At 46.9% G+C, this 17,318-nt stretch overlaps 1 protein-coding gene across 2 annotated transcripts in view; it reads right to left on the reverse strand.

Annotated features, from left to right (window-relative positions):
* Window positions 1–339: 339 nt before the first annotated feature.
* Window positions 340–17,318, reverse strand: part of LOC123877862 (sodium-coupled monocarboxylate transporter 1) — a 33,790-nt gene continuing 16,811 nt past the window's right edge. The window contains exons 2-10 of one of the 2 annotated variants that reach the window (XM_045924792.1): window positions 11,143–11,360; window positions 6,483–6,625; window positions 6,102–6,304; window positions 4,364–4,495; window positions 3,773–4,132; window positions 3,521–3,651; window positions 3,113–3,363; window positions 2,605–2,732; window positions 340–1,929 (exon numbers count right to left, since the gene is read on the reverse strand). In XM_045924792.1, coding sequence (XP_045780748.1) covers window positions 1,551–1,929; window positions 2,605–2,732; window positions 3,113–3,363; window positions 3,521–3,651; window positions 3,773–4,132; window positions 4,364–4,495; window positions 6,102–6,304; window positions 6,483–6,625; window positions 11,143–11,350 — 1,935 coding nt within the window. In that variant the 5' untranslated portion in view covers window positions 11,351–11,360 and the 3' untranslated portion in view covers window positions 340–1,550. The remainder of the gene's footprint in view (window positions 1,930–2,604; window positions 2,733–3,112; window positions 3,364–3,520; window positions 3,652–3,772; window positions 4,133–4,363; window positions 4,496–6,101; window positions 6,305–6,482; window positions 6,626–11,142; window positions 11,361–17,318) is intronic. The other variant, XM_045924791.1, reaches the window with a different exon arrangement.

Genomic DNA, 17,318 nt, shown 5'->3' on the forward strand with positions numbered 1-17,318 from the left:
ATAAATAAATAGCTGAACAATACTTCGTAATAATTAATTATTTATCTTACAAACTTAACAATATAAAACATTTATTTCATATTATCAATACATTAATTCATTATTAAGTTTAATTTCATTTTTCTAACTTACATTAAAGTTATCGTATAATTTATCTTACTACCTAGTTGCTAGTACCTACCTGTCAGTAGATATATTTACAAAATTTAAACACATTTCTATTTTTTAAAATGATGTAACCACAAATTCGCGGTTTTCAGATTTATTCCTGTACTTATGCTATATAAGACCTACTTATCTGCTAAATTTCAAGTTTCTAGATCAACGGGAAGTATCCTATAGGTTTTCTTGACAGACACAACGGACGGACAGACAGACAGACAACAAAGTTAACAGAATAAATTCTATAAGGGTTCCGTTTTTCCTTTTGAGTTACGGAGCCCTAAAAAAACTATAACTAAATGTCCCATAAGGACTTTTATTTATCTAAGTATTGCTTTTAATATTATGTAATTATTGATAATAAATAAATAATTAAATGCTCATCGAGTTTATAGTTTCAACCAAACTAAATCTGTGTTAATTTATTATCATCTCAAAGACAACAGTATTTATTCTCCTTGGGTTTCCAATAGTGTAATATTATATTATTAGGTAGCAGGCCTTTGTCGAGAACGTACCTGGGTAGGTACTTCCACAATAACCATTCCTGATCTACACAAGCAATATTTTGAGCGCGCAAGTAGGTACCTACTTAATTAAAGCAACTAAATTCGGATTGGATGGAGTCCTTAAAAGCCTACAGTAATTTCTATCACAACATTTAATTTGTAACACATCCACAGACTATGTGACTTCAGAAGCACGTTGTCGACGCGCTGCAACGTCACAACGCCACTCACGCCACGTGGCGTGACGCAAGCTCGTTCGAACGAACGTGACGAGTTTTGGACAGTTTCTGTGTACACAAAAATCTAGAATTGTATTTGAGTCTCGCCACGTGATCCGCGTGGCGTCGTGGGAACTCGCAACTAATGCTAAACCATAAATAAAAGATCTACAAAATCGTCAGCATTATTGAACAGTTAATGGCCAAAAATTCAACATTTGAGCTCATTTTGTCTCGATTTGAAGCGTTCATGCACATGCAGTTATACGTCTCCATACCTACTCACTAGTACCTAATCATAAGCATAACAGCTAAATCTTTTATTCAGATCACAATTCCTCCAAGATCAAATTTTGAAAGGAGATTATAATACGACAAACAGATCGAATAAATAAAAGCACGCATTGCAGGGCGTGGGCTCACGTGGCGTGGGCTCACGTCGCGTAGGGTGGTTCACGATTCACATAACAGCATCATGTTGTCACCACCACATTAATCAATTTAATCTTACATTCGAACACTGAAAAGTTTTTAGGACCACCTTCAGTTCGCTTCGACAGAATGTCATAAACACGTCAAACAAAACGGATGATCGTATCTTCTCTCTGTCGCGTATTCCTGGGTTTATCATAAAACCGAGCAGCAGGAGCGCTGTGCGGCGTCAGAGCCGCGTGCGGACGGCGGAGGGGGATGCGGAGGGGGAGGCGGAGGGGGGGTCGTACGCGTCGAACAGCCGGCTGCCGTGCGGAGTGTAGGTGGGCTGCTTGGCGCCAGACTCCTCGACGGCGGTCTCCTCCGTGCTCTCCGAGGCCTCCTTCTCCTCCGGCGTCTTGTCCTCTCGGCACGTGAAGGTCCGCGCCTTGCCGGGCAGGCGACGCGCCAGCCGCGCGGCGAGCGGGTGCAGGAGGCGCTCGTCGAAGGCATCGTCGTCGTGGGCGGTGAGCGCGCCCACGACCACGCCCACGACCACGCACGTGAGCGTGCCGATCACGGCGTACCACATGTACGACACGGAGTACATGCGCAGCAGCGCCTGGAACCTGCGCGAGGGAACGAATAGATAAGTTATTGTAGCTTTCTGAAGCCTCTTGTGTGAATGAGGCGGTGTTACAGTACAACGAGTTAGGTCGCTCCAAAATTCACCCTGAGTATCTAATTAAGCGAGGGAAGGTGTAACCGATGACACACAGAGTCACTCCCGACTGCAAGATTGCAGCTAAAGAATTGCTGGCAGAAGAGCTCCCGGAGACTGAGTCGAGCTCGACGTTCAGATCGTTCGTTCGTTTAGCGAAGTCAGGCGACGCTGTGAGATCGTCACTCCAGCATCTTGGAATCCCAACGGTTACCAGATCTTCAATAGCTTGACTCCGCCTACTGCCCCTTCGGCTTCGTGCTTCGTTGTGTTAAGTTAATATACATATTGTATGTACAAGCAGATGACACCCACGGCTTCGCTCGCGTAGATTTAGGTTTTTAAAAATCGCGTGGGGACTTTTGATTTTCCAGGACAGAAAGTAGCCACTCCGTAGTAGCCCGTCCCCGGAATGCAAGGTATCTCTGTTCCGAATTTCGTAAAAACATATTTTACTTACACGAATTATTATTCTTTAAACATCCTGTGGGATCACCACGTGGGAGCTTAATATGAGATAGTTATTTCGAATTACAGACAGACACTTCAATCATATTTGTTAGCATAGATACAAGCGACGTACACGGCGGAGTGGTCTTGCGGGCGCGCGACGTGCGCGCGGCGCAGGTCGCGCAGCGCGGGCGCGAGCTGCGCCAGCGTGCGGTTGACGGCGAGCGGCAGCGCCGAGCCCAGCGTGCCGTTGCTGCACTGCTGCACAACACGCAACACACACACAGTTAGCTACATCTGCGACACGGAGCTCTGCATTCTAGCTATTAATTACACAAAGTGAAATCACATCGCTACAATCAAAATACAAAGTCGCTATTAGCAGGTTTTTTGGTATTTTTGCGGCAGCTGTGCATTTTAACCGATAGTTAGAGCATCAGCCACAAATTAGGGTTTCGGAATTGTTTGACAAAAAGGCAACGGTACGTAAGAGTAGATGAATACACCAGTTCTACATTATTACGCTCTCAAGGGAGTACATTAGGAGCAATCCTATTTTTGCTCTACGCCAATGAGCGCTGCGCAGAGCCAGCAGATGACAACTGGTCTCACCGCGTGTGAGATTATTGGAAGCTTGTTACCTCGACGGATAGCGGCAGCATGGCGACCCTGTCGTTGACGTACAGCAGCCTGCCCGCCGCCATCCACGCCGTGAGGACGTGCGACGCCAGCATGCCGCACAGCGCGCCGCGCCCGTTGGCCACCGGCGCCAGCGTGGCCAACAGGAACACGCCCAGCATCGCGCCCGACGTCGCCGACGTCACCAGCAAGGAGCCCTCCACCACGCCGCCCACCAGCCCCACCGCCAGCGACAGCGCCATGATGCACACCGCTGCCGGAGGAAATTCCAACATTTGGTCATGGCAGCAAATCTTAACGGAAATTAACTAACTATATGCGAAATATCGAAGAGAGCTGATAAGGCACAAAACCTAGGCTTTAAGTGCCTACCGCCAACTAGTGTCAGATTCCGATGGATCAACACTTACCGTATATAACTCCGATGATCTTGATGATGGTGAGCTGCTGCTTGTCGCTGATGCCGCGGAAGGCGGGCGCGGCCGACACGAAGTCCTCCCACGTCACCGTCGACAGCGAGTTCACGTTCGACACCAGGAAACTGAACTCACACAAACTCAAGTCACACAAACTGAAGTCCCACAAACAAACATCGAGCTTATCTTCGGTAATAAAGTCGAGGTTAAAACCTAACTCCAATCTTCACCAGAAATCAAACTCACCTCAACGCTCCATTAAAAAGACTGCCCAAAAACAGGCCGAGCATCCCGGGCAAAAACGCGAACTGATCCTGCACGTAGAACGGCAGCACCTCGTCCGGGGCGACGATCCTGCCCGACTTCAGGGGGTCGCAGTGCTTGTACACCGCGTAGATGGCCATGCCCACCACCCACGACAGACTGAACAGCACGGAGACGGCGGGCACGTTGGCGAGTAGCGTCCGGCGCACGCGCGCCTCGCTCGACATGGAGCAGTAGCGCTGCACAAACGTCTGCTGGCAGCCGTACACCGACACCGACATGAACAGCTGCCCCACCAGCGCCGACAGCGTGTCCACGCGCACCGTCGGGTCGCCCGTGAACCTGCGGCGGCAGGAAAACGTGCTCATAGAAGGGAGCAGGCACTGGACATCCGATCGAGCTATGTTTTCGGTTCAAGAAGAGCCCTGACGATTGATGATCTAGAGATAGATTCGGCTCAGTGCATATGAATCCTTGCCAAGAGTTACCATGTCTAGTCAAGAGCAGGTAACTCCAAGCTTTAAAGCTATGTATGGCTAACGTTGAGGATCAGAATAGCTGTAAGGCGCTCACTTGAAGAAGCCCAGTCGGCCGCCGTCCACGTTGTCGCTGAGCACGCGCGCCGGCCCGCCCGCCGTCACCGTCGCCTGGACGATGAAGGCGGTGCTCACTAGCACCATCGTCAGCGTCTGGATCACGTCCGCTCTGAAACATAATATACACGCATGTCTAAGTAGGTACTCGTAACCTAAGAGATGAGATCATTGTCTAGAAGTGGAATCGGCGTGAAAAGATCTGGAAGTCCACTGAATGAGAGAATCCCGAGAGAGCATTTTTTGGTTAAAATTACAATGAGGGTATATTGAAAGCGTAAACAGTAGCCGCACCTGATGGCGGCGGCGAGTCCCCCGAGCAAGTTGAACACGATGGCCACGACGGTGAGCGCGGCGGCGGAGGCCCAGTGCGGCAGCTCGAGCACGGCGTGCAGCGCCACGGTGGGCGTGTACACGGTGACGGCCAGGTTGAGCGTCTGCCGCAGCAGGAACGTGTATACGATAGTCGCACCTGATGGCGGCGGCGAGTCCCCCGAGCAAGTTGAACACGATGGCCACGACGGTGAGCGCGGCGGCGGAGGCCCAGTGCGGCAGCTCGAGCACGGCGTGCAGCGCCACGGTGGGCGTGTACACGGTGACGGCCAGGTTGAGCGTCTGCCGCAGCAGGAACGTGTATACGATAGTCGCACCTGATGGCGGCGGCGAGTCCCCCGAGCAAGTTGAACACGATGGCCACGACGGTGAGCGCGGCGGCGGAGGCCCAGTGCGGCAGCTCGAGCACGGCGTGCAGCGCCACGGTGGGCGTGTACACGGTGACGGCCAGGTTGAGCGTCTGCCGCAGCAGGAACGTGTATACGATAGTCGCACCTGATGGCGGCGGCGAGTCCCCCGAGCAAGTTGAACACGATGGCCACGACGGTGAGCGCGGCGGCGGAGGCCCAGTGCGGCAGCTCGAGCACGGCGTGCAGCGCCACGGTGGGCGTGTACACGGTGACGGCCAGGTTGAGCGTCTGCCGCAGCAGGAACGTGTATACGATAGTCGCACCTGATGGCGGCGGCGAGTCCCCCGAGCAAGTTGAACACGATGGCCACGACGGTGAGCGCGGCGGCGGAGGCCCAGTGCGGCAGCTCGAGCACGGCGTGCAGCGCCACGGTGGGCGTGTACACGGTGACGGCCAGGTTGAGCGTCTGCCGCAGCAGGAACGTGTATACGATAGTCGCACCTGATGGCGGCGGCGAGTCCCCCGAGCAAGTTGAACACGATGGCCACGACGGTGAGCGCGGCGGCGGAGGCCCAGTGCGGCAGCTCGAGCACGGCGTGCAGCGCCACGGTGGGCGTGTACACGGTGACGGCCAGGTTGAGCGTCTGCCGCAGCAGGAACGTGTATACGATAGTCGCACCTGATGGCGGCGGCGAGTCCCCCGAGCAAGTTGAACACGATGGCCACGACGGTGAGCGCGGCGGCGGAGGCCCAGTGCGGCAGCTCGAGCACGGCGTGCAGCGCCACGGTGGGCGTGTACACGGTGACGGCCAGGTTGAGCGTCTGCCGCAGCAGGAACGTGTATACGATAGTCGCACCTGATGGCGGCGGCGAGTCCCCCGAGCAAGTTGAACACGATGGCCACGACGGTGAGCGCGGCGGCGGAGGCCCAGTGCGGCAGCTCGAGCACGGCGTGCAGCGCCACGGTGGGCGTGTACACGGTGACGGCCAGGTTGAGCGTCTGCCGCAGCAGGAACGTGTATACGATAGTCGCACCTGATGGCGGCGGCGAGTCCCCCGAGCAAGTTGAACACGATGGCCACGACGGTGAGCGCGGCGGCGGAGGCCCAGTGCGGCAGCTCGAGCACGGCGTGCAGCGCCACGGTGGGCGTGTACACGGTGACGGCCAGGTTGAGCGTCTGCCGCAGCAGGAACGTGGCGGCCGCCGTGCGTCGCACCCAGCGCGACCCGAACCGCATCTGCGATGAGTACAGCACTAACAAACTTTTGGCACGTTTATTAATTTTTTGAATTTTGTTTATAATTTATTTTTTAATTTTTAATTTAATGATTGAATAGTTAGAAGCAAGGTGCCGGAGTGGCGACGGTGGCAGTGGCGGGGCAGTGGCGGGGCAGTGGCGGGCGGCGGGCACGCACCTGCAGGTACTCGTAGACGGAGTTGGTGTTGAGGCGGTAGTAGACGGGGATGAAGAGCCAGCACACGAGCGGGAAGGCCAGCACCATGCCGTACAGCGTCTCCCACATCGCCGAGCCGAAGTACACCAGCTCGGACGGGAACCCTGCAATACACGCATCTTAGTGAGGGTGGGAGGGGGACAGGCGTCGAGACAGCGCACATGTCGCGATTATGAAGTAAAGTACGTCTACACTATACAGTATATACACAGTGAAATAATGGGTGTCTTCCCGCAGCTGAACGATTTGCCTCAGTAGTATCGACCATTTATCTCGGAAAATGTAGGGTTTCCTACGAGATTTTTAAAAACGAAATTCACGCGGACGAACTCGTGGACATCATTTAGTTTTAGAATTATGTAATTAATCAATATTTACTATCGCTATTAACGTTACTTATAAATACAACGAGTCATATTGCAGTAATGAGATATTGGTGCCACTCGTACGCTCAGAGCGGGCCGCTGACTCTCTGCTACAATGAAAACGTAAAAGTAGAATCATCTATTAGAAATCGCTTTTTTAAAATTAAGTATTTAGTCGATTTAGGCAACCATAAGACAAAATAACACAATAATCTATTACGCATTAAAAATAACGTGACAGAATTTCCTAAACAATTTCGTCAAAGTAGGGAACAGTCAAGTCAACGAACAAAACCAGCTAAGGGAAAAATATACATATATTTAGTAGGTTTTCCGGTCTTGATCTGACCGAGTTAGTTAGATTGCAGGGTTAAAAGTAGCAACGGTTTCTTTTACATTGATAAAGCACAATATAAAACGTGTCAACTTGTTGCCGACTGTCGGTAGAACCGATCTTTGTCTAGTTTCGGACTCTTATGTTGCATAAGGTGGCACAAGACAAGTGGTCATAGGTTTGTGTAACTAAGTGTACAGGTCCCACTTATAAGACACTTCATACGGCGTTTCGTGAGTAAAAATTTCCTTTGGAAATGAAGTGAACTGAAAGTGCCACCGGCTCTCGGCGCACTACCATGGCACGTGGGGGGTCGCGTGCGGCACGTGGGGGGTCGCGTGCGGCGCGCGCGGGGTCGCGTGTTGCCGACGCGCCGCGCACGCACTGAAGCCGTGCGAGGGGCGACGCGCTGATCCTGTGAGGCTTCACTACTGCACTGCACTAACCCATCTCGTGGGCATCTGGAAGCTCAGCCGGTCGCCGGTCGCCGGTCGCTTGCACGCATCACGCCATCAGTGCGGTGAGGCAACTTTGTGACTAGGTACCTACTTCGCTACTTGATTTTGATGTTTTTCAATTTATAAAAATCATGTATATTTACTTAGGTTGTGGCTTTAGCGTCAGTTTCAGCTGTGAGGTTGCAGGACGAGCCATGGAGGCACAGTTAATGTGTATTGAGAGGGGAACAGCCTGCCGGCCGCGACAGAGCCCGTGGCCATATTTGCAAGTAAAAGTACACCTGTTTAGCGACGCTCTGTCAATGGGATTAGCACATCGCAGCGTGTCAATACGTGCATTATGATGTTTATTGTAATAATGCCCCATTGTAGCGCGCATCGAGTATTGATGCCTCGCTGTCGGCGATGTCTTGTAACTACCTATAGCTAAGGTAAAGGTATAATTGTAGCGATCGTTGTAGTGGCGACGATTAACTGAGGTTTTGCCCTCGTGTGGTTTTGCCCTCGTGTGGTTTTGCCACTCTACTCATGGTCATGTCGTTCTGCCTCCGGCTTGGCGTCTGAATAGGCACAAAGCCATCTATAGTCTATCTAGGAATTTATTCTAAGAAGATGAAATGAATTCCTTTATTTTATGTAGGACAGCATTATGTGCCACTTATGATTATGTAATGACTGTACCACCGTTTCGGAAAGCAGTTCTACTGAGAAAAGTCGGCAAGAAACTCAATAGTCGAACTCTATAACTCAATAAATTAAAAAAAAAAAAATGTTACAATATTAAATAGATGTGCAATACATGAACAATGCAACTTGTCACACTTCTTTGTAGGCTACTGAATGCATCGCCAACCGTTTCCATGCAACCTTGTCATTACCTAATGCTAGATTTGTAGATTTAATTGATGATGTTGTATTAACTCATTATTCTGGATTGTATTATTTATTTCATGTAAGTAAGTAGATGAATAGTCCTTACCTATTTTAACATGAATAGTTGGTATTTGATATTCAGAGCGAGAGAAAAGAATGCTTGCCTGAATTTTTCCTGAAAAAACGTTTACCAATAATTTTATTCGAATTTAGTGATGGCTTACAAAACACGTGGCTCGAACTTGTTATAGTATATTATATTATGTAAGTATAATATAATATCTACTTATAAAGTCCGTCCATACAAAGTGACAAAACAGACAGCGTTAAAGGTACGGCTAGCATAAATCTGTTTCGTTTTAACTGAAACTAAAGTCTAAGCAAAGTCAAAGTGCCCTCTATAGATTTCAACCTTAGTGACAACACTGTTCAAGGCTGTTCATAATATTAAGTATTCATATTAATTACATAATAACCATTTATTTAGCAAGAATTATGAGGTATTGTCGTGGTTAGGTAACGTCAATATGAAATTATATAATAACTACACTAATCTAATTTATAAATAGATAAAATTGATGAATAATAATCGTTGTAAACCATTTGTAAACACAGTAGATCGCCTGCCCAGCGCCACACTCGTGATAGACTGGAATATACCATCATTATAATATTATTTTATGTTCAATATTGTATGCGACGCTATGGTTGTTATAAATCTTACAAACGACCTTCACGACGCGGCTCTATACAAACCACGACAATCAATGAGTCTTATGTGTTAATCAGGTGTAGTTAGTATACATAAATACCGACCTACCTCTAGGAAGTACTTCGCTTGTTGTCACTATTCCTAGGCAACTGGCGCTGGCGTTGCCTGCCTACCGAAGAAGGTTACTACTTGCCGTGTGCCTGATTCATATCAATGGGCTTTAGTTTCTCTTTAGTCGGGCTCCTACTCGAAGGGCCTCGGTTGAGGTTCGACTCTAGGCGAGCAATATTATTTGCTTAAATTAATGACGAAGGAAAACATCGTACTTTACCTGATTCGTAAGAAAACCTGCGTGCCTGAGAATTATTGTCCATAAGAATTATAATTTTCGCGACGGTATGTAGACTCCACTATCTTTCCCTTCTCTACGACTCCATCACTCCACACGTCGCGTGGCCACGTGTTCAGTGATAGATTTTGTGCTACTCATTTCGGAATGAGAACCGTTCTCATTCCGAAATGAGATCCATGCTCGGTGCATAGATGATTAACTGTTAATCATCCCCTTGCGTAAAATTCTGATGAAATGAGAAGTAAATACCAAATTCGTCACATTGAATACCATGTATACCTGACTGTGGTTTCATTTTATGCATGATTGTGATAAGCAAAAGCATGCAGATATACCTACCTAATCGTTTAATAGCTACATTAAACCTACCTACCTAAGTATTTCATTTCACGCGTGCTGAATCGGCAAATCAGTCAGGTAATTGCTCAATTTGTACCTACCTACAAGCCGGAGCCTTCACAGATACGTTCCGGCCAAGCTGTGTAGGGCTCTACGAGCCGGAGCCTTCACAGATACGTTCCGGCCAAGCTGTGTAGGGCTCTACGAGCCGGAGCCTTCACAGATACGTTCCGGCCAAGCTGTGTAGGGCTCTACGAGCCGGAGCCTTCACAGATACGTTCCGGCCAAGCTGTGTAGGGCTCTACGTGACGTCCAATGCCCAATATAAATAAAAAGACAGCCCAAGCTGACTGACTAAATGATTGACTGACTGATCGAATACAAACGCACAAACTTGATAGGTTCGTTTGACGACGAAGGCAACTAAGAAAGTATTTTTGGAAATCCCACCTGTAAAGGGGTTAATTTTGTAGGAAATATGAAAGTCCGTTATTTTTCATGTTAAGTATATTCATAAAATTAACGGGCTATTTGAAATTTCGGTTTTGGAAAGAGGTAAGTATTACGATTCTTGCAAATATTACCACCCTAACTGATTTTCGAAAGCTCCACCGGGAAAAATATTTAATTTTTGAATAAATACATAGAATTGTTAGTGTCATAGAAAGGAAAATTTGTTCCAAGGTGTTTCTCGATACTGTAAAAGCTTTTAATAAAGTTTAGCATAAGGGTCTTATTCATAAAATCAGAAAAAGTTACCCAAATCATTCGCAGATATCCTGAAAGCGTGCCTTACAGATACAGCATTTAGGGGAAGACAAGAAATAGAAGAGACCTACTAAAGCCATAAAACCTGGAGTTCCGCAAGGGAGTGTTTTAGGCCCGATCCTGTCCTGTACCTATTATAACTCCGACATTTCAAAACTTGAAAATAATATACCGTGGAATAAGTTACGCGAAAAGGCAGCTAACAAGGGTAACATACAAATAGCTCTAATAAAGGGACCAAAGAATAGAGAATAAAGCAACGAATCAAAGTCAGTTCATATTGATGTAATAAAAACCAATTTCCTACGTGGATTCAGCTAAATATACATAATATATCGCTAGAGAGCTGATGTCGAGAAAAAGAAAAGAACTTGCCATAAAGTATAATCAGATGAACTGGCAGCTGGCAGGCTGACTCACCCAGGAAGGAGCGCACTCCGAGCGTGCCGCGCGCCACGGAGAGGATCATGGCGAGCGTGGAGACGCCGCCCCCCGCGAAGATGTAGGCGCGCTTGGCGTCCGCGCCGGCGGCGGCGTCGCGGCGGCGCGGCCACAGCGGCGCGCACGACGACGCGCACACGAACAGCGCGAACACCACGCACTCCCACGCCAGCCAGCCCGTGTGCATCGTGCCGCTGCTGCAACCAACCAACACACATCTTCACTGTACCGCAACCGCGCTGCGTGCGGAAACCGCTAACATAACGCCGTCATCCTTGCAACAGGACATCACGAGTCTCGCATGCCTGCTGCCAGCGATGAAGAAGAGTACTGAACCGTCGGAAAATGAGAGTCATCTCTCTCAGCGCCTCGCCACAGCGCGCCGCGCGCCGCGCGTAGCGGCTCGTTGAGCCGAGCGTTGATGATAAAAATGAGCTAAATAATACCACAGTTTTACGATGTACGATAGTACAGATCTATTTCAATGTTACTAACTCTTAGTAAGTTCTTTCAATAAACTAAATTAATTTATGAAACGTTTTAACTTAAATAACTTAGTGCACCCTGAACAGTACGGCTTCACTAAAGGCTCACAGAGCTCAATCTTAGGTCCTTCCTTATTTTTGGCATAAATGAATGATTTGCCATGGATCCATGGATAAACCAATAATAATAAATGGAGAAAGTCTATAACGAAGAGCTCTGCAGCGTTGTTGGTAGAATAGAGAAAAAACCACCAATAGAGTGACAGACGTAGCACAAGTCTGTTTTCCTAAATACATGAAATAATACATTTAGATTTTCATTAATTTCTAGTTATTATCCACTGAGTTAGTATAGTAGTATTAATTTACTGCCGCAAAAATTACTAAACAAATTCTCACACACCGACTAACAAAAAGATAAAGAACGTAAAATATTCATATTAACTATAATATTATGTTACTTTTATCAAGATTAAAATTGAACAAAACTTGCTGCTCGACTGGGCACAGCTACATTCACGTGTCTCTTGTTCAAGCAAACTATTAATTACAATTAATTTCAGAAGAAATAATACATGACGTCATAAGAACATTAGAAAACAAAAGCGTAGTCAATTGATTGAACACTTCAGTAGGTAGCAGGTAACATACTAGCTAATCAACCCGGCTTCGCCCGGAACAAATTTTTGTGAATAATTAGTTGCGGATGTAGTGCGGAGTGCGGAGTGCGGAGTGCGGAGTGCGGAGTGCGGAGTGCGGAGTGCGGACGTCATACAGAAAACCTACTGCAGGCAGGATCGTAAATTTCTGGACACAGTTATAATACATTAATCTTATTATTCGCCGCTAATATTGATGTGGGCTGTTGACCGATATGTACACTTCCGACCGAAGCTTCCAATTTTAGCCAATAAGTTAATAACGTATTGGCTAAAATTGACGGTTTTAGCAAGTTTCGTAAATATTGCAACGCGTGGCTAGTTCCGTCAAATGATAAACTCCAGCCGGAATTCCACCCCGAGGCCTCCAATGCGTCAGTCAGCGAGTTCGTCGAAACCTAAGCGCCTCTTTTCCACTACTGACTTTTAGAATTCCAGACTTAGTTTAATATCTTAGTTCTAAACCTTAACACTAGATTATGTAATTATATCTACGTACAACTTCGAGTAGGTACATGACGGTGAGGCGCCGACGCACACATTGTAGTGCGCGTCTGCTATCGACCGCTCATATATTGTGATGACATCCGATGCGCGTTTTTTTATTTATTTATTTATCTATCTATCATTATCTTTATCACTGATGACGTCTCCTTAGAAATACTGCACAACTCTAATTTCTTTATCCACCGAAATTAAAAAAATGTTAGCATAATAATAATGCTAATGTAATTATTATCATCATTAACATCAAACATAGTAATGATAATATTCTGAATCATATATTATAATTAATGGGTATTCTCAGTGATAAAGCGACCAGAACCCAAACTTTACATTTTGATTTAATTTAAAGGCTATATATATTTACCTACAAACCGTAGAGCGAAAACGAAGCAGTTTGTAGATTTTAAACAGCTATCTTTATTCATATTTATCTACTCGTAAGCGAGAAACTAATTAAACCTCACTATATCTTATAATAGAGTGAAGTTCACCGTGACCTGCACCTCACTACTTTGTCATCAAAGCCACTAAACCGATGAGCCTACACACGAGACACCTGCACAGTGCACACTGCTGACGCTGACAACGAGTCAGGTGACCTGCAGGCTCCCCTGACAACATCGGTCGAAGTTACCATTATTTCAAGATTAACTTCGAGTCGAGTGGAAACTAGAAGTGGAAAAGTCGAATAGTAGAAGTGGAAGGAATATAATCTGAGCTGATAACACTCCAACAGATGAACAGATGCTTAGAACCATCCAGATCAAGCTCGTTTTCGTATAATAAAAGAATCATTCAAATCAGTCCATATCAGATACATAAACAGCAAAACAGTTTAAACTTCTTGTTAAACTCTTTCACTCGGCATCGAGGTTCAAGAAGGAAAAATTAGGATGTTATGTTGGGTTACGCCACTTTATAATAGTTGATGTAATTTTAATGATGTCGAATTACAACGATTTAACTGAATACAAGACTGAATAGGACAAAGTTTTCCTTTCCGCAAAAACGCTTGTATGTCGATTGTAGGTATTTCATAATACCTACTCGCTAGGCTACTACCTAGGTAGGTAGGTACTCGTGATAGTAGGTAGGACAACAAGCGCGCGGAATATTCAATGAGTCGGTCATCGTGTGTAACGCGATTTTTTATGTTTTCTTAACCACAAATGAGTGCGGCTAACCGCAATTACATTTGATAGAGAATCATAAAATACATCTTTATCTACTAAAATTGAAATAATTTTTAGTAGGTACATAATATATCACGAGATCGGCAGGATCTAAACCTGCGGCTCGCATAGATAACGCGCCGGCCGTCGACCAACTTTTGCCCTCTCAGGGGAGACGCAGGTTCGAATCCTGTCGGTTTTTAAATTTTTGACATGTATTTAAAATTATTTGGAACAGGTGCAAATAAGCGTGCGCTAGGCGCTAGGAATAATTACTAAATTGGGAAGTCCAAGATAGGATTCTCGGCTCGTTAATGTGGGAGTTTACGAATCCTAGATTGGCTGAGACGTGGTGTGCTGCAGGCTTAGCTGTAGCAGTGACCGCCTGTCGCCATCGAGCGTGCCAGACGCCAGTGCGATGCCTGATCATCATCGTTCAGTGAAGGTATAATCATCGTCATCAACCCATCGCCGCCGCCGTCTCACTACGAAGCACGGGTGTCCTCTCAGAGTGTGAAGGGTTTGGCCATGGTACATCACGGTAGCCGAGTTCCTTTGAGATAATGATGTTTTGTGGAGACCTATAAATATCGCATGCAGTTCCGGTAGGGCAGTGACACCAGAAGTGGAAATCAGCTTACTTACTAGTTACTACGTACTTAGTAAGAACCTACTTATCTGTCCTGTGCGTGGTACCTAGCCGCGACCGAAGCTTTTCAATATAAAAAATGTTTCAGGAAAAAAGACAGTCTTATTTTACTGAGAGACTAAAAGTCTCGCCGTTTATAAAAATTAAATAAGTAGTCAATTTAAAAATAGCTGTGCAAAACAATTAACTAAATATTACATTTAAATGTTCTGTACTTAGGTTAGTTAATCGTCTAAAGTTATTTATTGCGCGGCAGTAACCTTTCGAGCGCCAGCTCTGAGCTCACCAACAAACTGCTGTGTCGTTCGGCGAGGTGTGAAACCTACTGTATCGATTTGTTTGATAAAGACATTCAGAAGATGTTTTGATAGGTCTTCTTTGCAAACATTATAAACTCGCTCCGTTAGAATAATTGTAATCGCCGACGCGACGTGGTGAAGTAACTTTTTCTGGTCAAACTTATCCGAGAGTGCACTCGGGTTTCCACCGACGCCCGCGCTTGGCTCGGAGGCAGCAGTAGGGTAGGTGTGTAATGATGTTATCAGACAGTTCCCGCAATACTTCGTGCTTTATGTGCTCGCGCAAAAAAGTATGATGTGTTCGCAGAATGCTTAATGTAACGTGTTGGGTATTTTATAGCTAAATACCTACCACCTATACCTACTAACCTACAGTACCTACAGTACACGTACAGTCTAGACAAGCTTTGTGGAATATTAATTTTTAAATGTACCTACAGTTTTTTGAACAAAAAAATATATAAAATATAACGAGATTAATTATTGTGTTTAACTATGCAGAGGTGTATTGTTTGTTTTTTTTTTTAATAATTTTTTAATGAGATTTATTAAAATATGAAGTACTTATCCCGTAAAAGAAGTAGGGTCTATCCCGTAAAATAATAATCATCCCAGGGGGAATAGGAAAATATAAAACTGTATCAGATGGTTCGAATCCGCAGAGACGCAACTTTAACTTTTCGGAGTTAGGTGTAATGCGTCACTTGATGTAAAGGTGAAGGAAAATTTCGTGAGAAAACCTGCATGCCTCGCTCTGAAAGGTGTATGAATTCTGCCAATCCACACTAGGCCAACGTGGTTGACTATGATCAAATCCTTCTCATTCCGAGAGGAAACCGTACTTAGTAGTAGTAGATGATGGGTAGTTATAAACCGTGAAGTGTAAATACAGTTCAGGCCTATATTACTACGTGTTGCACCCTGCACTCCGCAGTCAGTCACAATGTTCACAGAAATGCACATGGTCCTCGGGCGAATCCGCCGGATACTGATACATAGTTTTTATTTTAAAACACACGCACAAAAGCACGCACCGTCCCTGTGCGTACGTTTTCCACGAGGAGTTCTATGGGTCTAGTTCAAGGACGTTACACAAGTGTGTGCGGAATATTAATGAGAAGGTAAGTGCGCGCGTCAGCATGTGTGAGCGGTGTCAGCATGTGTGAGCGGTGTCAGCATGTGTGAGCAGTGTCAGCATGTGTGAGCGGTGTCAGCATGTGTCAGCGGTGTCAGCATGTGTGAGCGGTGTCAGCATGTGTGAGCGGTGTCAGCATGTGTGAGCGGTGTCAGCATGTGTGAGCGGTGTCAGCATGTGTGAGCGGTGTCAGCATGTGTGAGCGGTGTCAGCATGTGTGAGCGGTGTCAGCATGTGTGAGCGGTGTCAGCATGTGTGAGCGGTGTCAGCATGTGTGAGCGGTGTCAGCATGTGTGAGCGGTGTCAGCATGTGTCAGCGGTGTCAGCATGTGTCAGCGGTGTCAGCATGTGTGAGCGGTGTCAGCATGTGTGAGCGGTGTCAGCATGTGTGAGCGGTGTCAGCATGTGTGAGCGGTGTCAGCATGTGTGAGCGGTGTCAGCATGTGTGAGCGGCGTCAGCATGTGTGAGCGGTGTCAGCATGTGTGAGCGGTGTCAGCATGTGTGAGCGGTGTCGGCATGTGTGAGCGGTGTCGGCATGTGTGAGCGGTGTCAGCATGTGTGAGCGGTGTCACCATGTGTGAGCGGTGTCAGCATGTGTGAGCGGTGTCAGCATGTGTCAGCGGTGTCAGCATGTGTCAGCGGTGTCAGCATGTGTGAGCGGTGTCAGCATGTGTGAGCGGTGTCAGCATGTGTGAGCGGTGTCAGCATGTGTCAGCGGTGTCAGCATGTGTGAGCGGCGTCAGCATGTGTGAGCGGTGTCAGCATGTGTGAGCGGTGTCAGCATGTGTGAGCGGTGTCAGCATGTGTGAGCGGTGTCGGCATGTGTCAGCGGTGTCAGCATGTGTGAGCGGTGTCAGCATGTGTGAGCGGTGTCAGCATGTGTGAGCGGTGTCAGCATGTGTGAGCGGTGTCAGCATGTGTCAGCGGTGTCAGCATGTGTCAGCGGTGTCAGCATGTGTGAGCGGCGTCAGCATGTGTGAGCGGTGTCAGCATGTGTGAGCGGTGTCAGCATGTGTGAGCGGTGTCAGCATGTGTGAGCGGTGTCAGCATGTGTCAGCGGTGTCAGCGGCAAACACCTAACCCGGTAAAGTTGGTTGCCAAATCAGATAGTGCAATCCCGGAGACGGACATAGTTTAGGTTGTATATTTGTTCCGGAAGAAAGTTTCCACGGGATAAATTTAAAAGCCTTAATCCACGCGAACTTGCGTAAAAATAAAAATACCTAGCCGGTACCTAGCAGGTACCTT

Source organism: Maniola jurtina, chromosome 24, assembly GCF_905333055.1.
Source record: "Maniola jurtina chromosome 24, ilManJurt1.1, whole genome shotgun sequence".
In the NCBI taxonomy this organism is placed as follows: domain Eukaryota; kingdom Metazoa; phylum Arthropoda; class Insecta; order Lepidoptera; family Nymphalidae; genus Maniola; species Maniola jurtina.